Below are 8,101 nucleotides of genomic sequence, written 5' to 3'. Positions count from 1 at the left end.
GGGGGGGATGGGTGGAAGTATACGTCTTCCTCTGTCAGTAGGTGAGGCACTGACCCAGAGCTGCCCCAAGCTGCAGTGATCCTTCATAGGAAGTCTGTATAATGATAAATGATTTCTAATACAACATTCGTCTCCTTCTTCTTCTGCACAGATCTGAATTCCTTCCAGCAGACATCCAAATGGATAGATGACGTGCGGACAGAGAGGGGAAGTGATGTCATCATTATGCTTGTGGGGAATAAGACGGATCTGGCAGATAAGAGGTAATGAAGGAAGTACATCAGACGGGTGACCTCCGGAAAGGGGAAGTTTTATTCTTTAATTGTGGACAGTAACCCGTGACAACCACTCGGCAATCTCCTCTCATCCTCCCAGAGCAATGCTTCCAATACTTTGTACATCGTTTCTCTTTGTGTCACCTCTATGAAATACACCCGATAGATCCTAATGATAGGAGTTAGAGTGGACCCTTTAGTATCTGTAAGTCACCCCAATTGCTGCACCTTCACCCCTTAGATCACACCAATTCCTGCACCTTCCCCCCCCTCAGATCATCCCAATTCCTGCACCTTCACCCCTCAGATCATCCCAATTCCTGCACCCTCACACCTCAGATCACCCCAATTCCTGCACCTTTCATTCTCAGATCATCCCAATTCCTGCACTTTCACCCCTCAGATCATCCCAATTCCTGCACCTTCACCCCTCGGGTCACACCAATTCCTGCACCTTCACCCCTCGGGTCACACCAATTCCTGCACCTTCACCCCTCGGGTCACACCAATTCCTGCACCTTCACCCCTCGGGTCACACCAATTCCTGCACCTTCAACCCTCGGATCAGATCCAATTCCTGCACCTTCAACCCTCGGGTCACCCCATTTCCTGCACCTTCGCCCCTCAGATTACCCCAATTCCTGCACCTTCACCCCTAAGATCAGATCCAATTCCTGCACCTTCACCCCTCAGATCAGACCCTATCTCCACACCTTTAGAAGGTTTTGCATTCATAGGTGGTTCCACAATGTGAAGAAGGGGTGCAGTCATCCAGGTAATGATGTCTGCCTGTACACTGGTACTGGGATGAGGGCCGGCACCTGAAGTCATCAGTGTCAGTGAGTCCTCTCTGAAACATCATGGAGGTGTATGGACCACGGGGGCAGCGGGACAGCCCAGCTTAGTGAGAGTTCAGTTGCAGCTTATGGCAGTGGTGCTGTATGTGTAGGGGCCCACCGGAGGATTCTCCAGTCCAAGCCGGCACGTATGTCACATGACAACCTCCCGGGTGCTGCTGACGCATGCCTACGTGTGGCCCGCATTGAGTATTTCATATCACTCAGCATATTGATACAAAAAGAACATGGATTGATTGGTTTAGGTTGTCTGTGTCATCCATCTCCATTCCACTTTGTTTTCTTGTACATCAGTTTTTCTGAATACAATGTGAGTGATACTATGAAAGTCATTTATATGCATATTAGAAATGTCCTATATACACATGTATATCCCTGCCGCTGTCATAGAGACCTCCCATGTCTATCCCTGCCGGTGTCATAGAGACCTCCCATGTCTATCCCTGGCGGTGTCATAGAGACCTCCCATGTCTATCCCTGGCGGTGTCATAGAGACCTCCCATGTCTATCCCTGGCGGTGTCATAGAGACCTCCCATGTCTATCCCTGGCGGTGTCATAGAGACCTCCCATGTCTATCCCTGGCGGTGTCATAGAGACCTCCCATGTCTATCCCTGGCGGTGTCATAGAGACCTCCCATGTCTATCCCTGGCGGTGTCATAGAGACCTCCCATGTCTATCCCTGGCGGTGTCATAGAGACCTCCCATGTCTATCCCTGGCGGTGTCATAGAGACCTCCCATGTCTATCCCTGGCGGTGTCATAGAGACCTCCCATGTCTATCCCTGGCGGTGTCATAGAGACCTCCCATGTCTATCCCTGGCGGTGTCATAGAGACCTCCCATGTCTATCCCTGGCGGTGTCATAGAGACCTCCCATGTCTATCCCTGGCGGTGTCATAGAGACCTCCCATGTCTATCCCTGGCGGTGTCATAGAGACCTCCCATGTCTATCCCTGGCGGTGTCATAGAGACCTCCCATGTCTATCCCTGGCGGTGTCATAGAGACCTCCCATGTCTATCCCTGGCGGTGTCATAGAGACCTCCCATGTCTATCCCTGGCGGTGTCATAGAGACCTCCCATGTCTATCCCTGGCGGTGTCATAGAGACCTCCCATGTCTATCCCTGGCGGTGTAATAGAGACCTCCCATGTATATCCCTGGCGGTGTCATGGAGACCTCCCATGTATATCCCTGGCGGTGTCATGGAGACCTCCCATGTATATCCCTGGCGGTGTCATGGAGACCTCCCATGTATATCCCTGCATGTGTCATGGAGACCTTTGTATACATCCTGAGCACTCCAGTATATTTGTATTTTAGCTTTTTCTATATTCATGCAATAAAACCTCATTTTGCGCGGTCAGTAGACGTAGCTCCGCCGCTCTGCATGTCCCGTCTTCAGTTACTTTGTGTCACATTTTATTTCCTTTGCAGCTCTTTTTTTCTTTTTTGTTTTCATGTTTCTTTTTGTTTTGCTGTATTTTTTTTTTTTCTTTTTTATTTCCGTTTCATTTTGGTTTTGTTCCATTGCTATAGACAGGTTTCTGTGCAGAGGGCGAGAGGCAGCACGGGGGACTGAATGTCTTGTATAAGGCGGGATGTGTTGTCACACAGGTAGGTTCCCGCGCCTAGTCTGCGCTCTGTCACCCTCCTCCTTGATTTAAAGGGGCGGTCACTACTTAGTGTGACTGAAGTTGGTGAGACGCGGCTGCTAATCATGTCCTAACCCTTTCCTTGTCTGATGTCGGGAGATCACCAACTCTGTCTGCAATGTAAATGATGATTTGGATGTTGGAGGTTTGTCTGGGGGGGAAAAAAACAAACATGTTCAGTATTTTTCTGCATTGAAATTTTTCTTTTAAAGCACTGGAGGTACAGAACAATCCCGGGCGATCTGCCAGAAATCCAGAGAGCTCCTGACATCCTGTAGTGAGCTGACAACACTGGCTCCGAAATCACAAGCAATGGTGACAGCCCTGCCCAGATCTATTTTGTTGAACTACAGAATGCCCCTCCTCATGGCCATAACACCCCCCTTCCCTCCTCCTCATGGCCATCATCCCTTCCCTCCTCCTCATGGCCATCATCCCTCCCCTCCTCATCTGCATAACACAAAGGGAGATGTTCTGTAGTCCAGCCGCACAGAACTAGACAGGGCTGACAACACTGTACCAACCTACTGCTGGTGCTAACTGTATTTCTGCCAACAGATATTTTTTGGTACCTGTGACAACACATGGGGAAAAGTGCGAGTATTACAGAGATTTACTGAATGTCATTTTTTTTTCTGCCCAGACATCCCCCTTGACGAGAACTAACCCCGGATTGTGCATCTATCTCCCCGTACCCCTCTGCTTCATGTATTGCTGTGCAAATAAGAATCAGGAGAGAGGTGGTCATATCTAAACCTTACATGTGTGTTCTTATCTGTGTTCACCGTGTCCTAAATAGACAAATCACCACCGAGGAGGGAGAGCAGAGGGCCAAGGAGCTCAGCGTGATGTTCATTGAAACTAGTGCCAAGACCGGGTACAATGTCAATTATGCCCATGATGTTTTTATTTGACATCTGGCTCAATTCACAAAGCTGACACTTCAGGATAAGGATCCTTATTGTTAAAAAGTGATCGTTATATTCCGGCGAGTCCAATGTGATTTGGAAATTACAGTAAAGAATCTTATCCTGGGGTGTTAGCTTTGTGAATTCACCGTATTGTGCCGTCATAGTGTATGGTAGGGTCATGCGGTCTTCCAGGCGCAGGCCATTAGTTGGGATTGTAGGAGGTGGGGGTGTGAGCGGGAGAGATGGGGGCCATGTATTGTCCAGTAAATGGGTGGTAGTGTAATTCCATCGGGTTGTATGACAAGGTGGAGAAGGGAGGTATAAGCTGTAGGAAATAGTGGTAGGGTAGAGTTGGGATTTGAAGGGTGTGTAGGGAGTACGTTGGACAGAAGAGGGGATTTGAAGGGTGTGTAGGGAGTACGTTGGACAGAAGAGGGGATTTGAAGGGTGTGTAGGGAGTACGTTGGACAGACGAGGGGATTTGAAGGGTGAGTAGGAAGTACGTTGTAAAGCTGACACTTCAGGATAAGGATCCTTATTGTTAAAAAGTGATCGTTATATTCCGGCGAGTCCAATGTGATTTGGAAATTACAGTAAAGAATCTTATCCTGGGGTGTTAGCTTTGTGAATTCACCGTATTGTGCCGTCATAGTGTATGGTAGGGTCATGCGGTCTTCCAGGCGCAGGCCATTAGTTGGGATTGTAGGAGGTGGGGGTGTGAGCGGGAGAGATGGGGGCCATGTATTGTCCAGTAAATGGGTGGTAGTGTAATTCCATCGGGTTGTATGACAAGGTGGAGAAGGGAGGTATAAGCTGTAGGAAATAGTGGTAGGGTAGAGTTGGGATTTGAAGGGTGTGTAGGGAGTACGTTGGACAGAAGAGGGGATTTGAAGGGTGTGTAGGGAGTACGTTGGACAGAAGAGGGGATTTGAAGGGTGTGTAGGGAGTACGTTGGACAGACGAGGGGATTTGAAGGGTGAGTAGGAAGTATGTTGGACAGAAGAGGGGATTTGAAGGGTGTGTAGGGAGTACGTTGGACAGAAGAGGGGATTTGAAGGGTGGGTAGGAAGTACGTTGGACAGAAGAGGGGATTTGAAGGAGGGTAGGTAGAACGTTGGACAGAAGAGGGGATTTGAAGGGTGTGTAGGGAGTACGTTGGACAGACGAGGGGATTTGAAGGGTGTGTAGGGTGTACGTTGGACAGAAGAGGGGATTTGAAGGGTGGGTAGGAAGTACGTTGGACAGAAGAGGGGATTTGAAGGGTGTGTAGGGAGTACGTTGGACAGAAGAGGTGACAGTGCAGTCTAATAGGCGGCATAGTTACCCCCAGCACAGTCCGTAATATATGGGACGCACCCCAATTCTTTCACCTGTGATGAGGGGTACGGCTGTTACTCAGCTCCGCCAGCACAGAGCAGTGGAAGGGGAAGGCAGGGAACAGAATTTCCATCCAGACAAAGCACACATGGGGGAGCAGGTCTAGAAAGAAGTAAAAGGGTGTGAGACCTCATTGGGCGTTAAAGCGATAAACGAAGACTGACGCACACATTCATTGCATGCAAATCTTTGATCCGCGTTCTTCTAATTCCAGCTCTTCCGTCGCGTCGCCGCTGCTTTACCCGGCATGGACAGCACGCCAGAGAAGAGTAAAGAGGACAGTATCCTTTGCTTGTCATTGAGGGAATTCAGGCAGAAGTCACCTACACCCTTCAGTGTGGTTCAGCTATGCAAGCCAACGCTTAGTATTTATAAGTCCCGAATGGGCAGAGAACAGCTTTGATTTGAAGGGCACGTATTGATGCTTGCAGCACTCTAGGCAAACAAACAGCAGAGCGCGCACATGTCGAGTTGAGGTAAGTATACATCCGTGGAGGGGGAGGGGGGCCTTAGGCTAGGTCAGGGTAAAGGATGGATAAGTGCATTTTGTTTGAAAACTCCCTCCATTAGATAGTAACGGGCCAATGTCACACTGTGGGAGTCCATAGCCCTGTGCGAGAGTCATTTCCTGTGACTTCTACCTTACCCAGGACTTTTACTCCTGATGGGGGATAATAAGGATGGTAAGTTGTAGGTCTGCATTACAGTGACCTTGTTACTTTTCCTGGGTGAGTAAAGTACAATTTTACTGTGGTCATTTGACCACCCACCCGGCATCCTGATTGGATGAGAAGCCGCTGTCACACTCCCTCGCAGCTTCCCAGGCACCGAGGGGTGTGGCTGTTAGGTAAGGAATGTAAGTGGCAAGTGCTGCTGCACTCTATCGCTGAGCCAGTAACAGAGATATTTGTGATCTCTCCACCACCTGTTGCGCTTGGGTAGGGTTGCCACATTTTCTTCAAGTGAAACCCAAATACTCTAGCGCTGCATGGCAATTTTTTGGGGGGTAAAATATACAGGGGAGGCAGAGAGCGAGGAGGGGCAGCTAGGGGAGGTAGAGAGCTAGGAGGGGCAGCCAGGGGAGGCAGAGAGCGAGCAGGGGCAGCCAGGGGAGGCAGAGAGCGAGGAGGGGCAGCCAGGGGAGGCAGAGAGCGAGGAGGGGCAGCCAGGGGAGGCAGAGAGCGAGGAGGGGCAGCCAGGGGAGGGAGCAAGGAGGTGCAGCCAGGGGAGAGAGAGCCAGGAGAGTGTGCCCTTCAAGACTTATCTGCACTCTGTGTTTCAGACACCACCTTCTTCCCCAAATTCCAGCGTCCCTCTGTGTCCCGTGCCTCCTCCATTCACTCAAGTTGGAACAGCAGGACCCAGTGGTTGCTCCTCTCTGCCTGACATTTAGTGTTCAGGTTCCAACTGGCCTGAAACCCAGACTGTCCGAGTGAATCCCAGACAGGTGTCAATCCTACGTTCGGGGGATGTGCCCAGGCGCACCCTATACATCCCGTGCGCATGCCTATACCCCCGGTCCTATGGGGTTCTGCCATAGCCACCTGTTCATGCACACTCCCGTTAGAGGACTGTAGCATGGCGTAAGGACACTGCCTGCGCCGACACAATCAGGCAGCCTTAGAGGACAACATACAGAAGACACGCCTCTAGTCCTCTTCCAAGGGAGGTGATTGGAAGCTTTCTCCTGAGGCTTCCAATCACTTTCCTTAGAGGAGAAGCAGAGGCGTGTCTTGTGTACTTAGTGCAGCCAATCTGCTTGTGTCTGCACAGGCAGCACCCTCGCATCACCCCAATGAAGGGGTACGAATGCATGCTGATGCTAAGAATGATGGGACAAGTAGTCCTAAGGAGTGTAATGGGGTGACTTGTGATGGGGTTATGGGTTTGCGATCCCCGAGCAGAACTTCGAGGAAGCAAGAGAACTCCTTTTAATAGTTGGAAAGTGCTGTATGCAACACATTGCCTTTGGCAGGTTGAAATAGGGATATGACCTAATGACTAGAATCTCCAATGGCGCTTACTTTAGGCAATGTAGAACTTGTGCCCGGAGCCCTCTAGGAATGTCATTTTCCCTTAACCCGCCCTCTCCAGTGATTGACATCAAGTTGGAGAAGCCCCCCGAGCAGCCGGTGACGGAAAGCGGCTGCTCCTGCTAACACCTCCGGATATTCCAACGGTCTGCACCGGAGATCCCGCTGCCGTCCAAATGCATCAAAAAGGAAATCAAAAGTGTCTATTTATCTCTTAGATTCCCAGTGTGTGGATGCAGTGTGTGCTCCGTCATCTTATGGGGGTGGGAGGGTGGGACCCCTGGGAACAAGCCACAGCCCGCCTCATCTCACTCAAACTGCATGGTGTTGTGTACGGTTGGAGAATGAGAATTTTTCTGTATGTATAGTTTTTATTTCTTGCACTTTGGGCCCCCCTTGCCAGAACTCAAGGGGGCCCTCCTAATACTCTCAATGTGACAAAATAATGGAAACATTTGTGCCGACATGTTCTCGGTGAATGAGCCAGGATGCAGCGGTGAGTCAGGAAGCACAATGCACCTTCCGCCCACCTTAGTTCTCACTACTCCAGGTACACGGAGGTGTCCTTACCGGTGTACAGATAACATGGACAGACCAGAGTGTCTTACTTTGAGATTCATATATATATATTTTATTTATTTTGAATTCTTTGGTCTGCTCATAAGTGACACTTTATTTTATGTTTTTATTCAGAGTTATTTTTGTATCAGATTTGCTAACTTCTAAATCCTTGTCGTAGCTGACGAGCGATCTTTAGTCATTGATTGCACTATGAACGGTCCTCTGATATTAAGAAATCTACTTTATAAGAAAGTTCCAGGTAAAGAGGAAGTCAACTCAACTTTACATTATCAGCCAATAGAGAAGTACACGGGCGCCCCAATCCAAATTCTTCATACCAGATCCAAACCAATCCTAGCTCTACATACCCAAACCAATCCTAACCCTCCATACCCACCCAAACCGGTCCAAACCCTCCATACCCACCCAAACCGG

At 49.6% G+C, this 8,101-nt stretch overlaps 1 protein-coding gene across 1 annotated transcript in view; it reads left to right on the top strand.

The window, feature by feature from the left end:
- Positions 1-7,288, top strand: part of RAB41 (RAB41, member RAS oncogene family) — a 9,745-nt gene extending 2,457 nt beyond the window's left edge. The window contains exons 4-7 of the mRNA XM_018572137.1: positions 152-263; positions 3,584-3,677; positions 5,287-5,353; positions 7,167-7,288. Of these exons, the coding sequence (XP_018427639.1) occupies positions 152-263; positions 3,584-3,677; positions 5,287-5,353; positions 7,167-7,231 (338 nt within the window). The 3' untranslated portion in view covers positions 7,232-7,288. The remainder of the gene's footprint in view (positions 1-151; positions 264-3,583; positions 3,678-5,286; positions 5,354-7,166) is intronic.
- Positions 7,289-8,101: the final 813 nt, after the last annotated feature.

This window comes from Nanorana parkeri, unplaced genomic scaffold, assembly GCF_000935625.1.
Source record: "Nanorana parkeri isolate BGI_ZX_2015 unplaced genomic scaffold, ASM93562v1 scaffold1946, whole genome shotgun sequence".
NCBI lineage: Eukaryota > Metazoa > Chordata > Amphibia > Anura > Dicroglossidae > Nanorana > Nanorana parkeri.
This window is presented reverse-complemented; position numbering and strand designations above follow the sequence as displayed.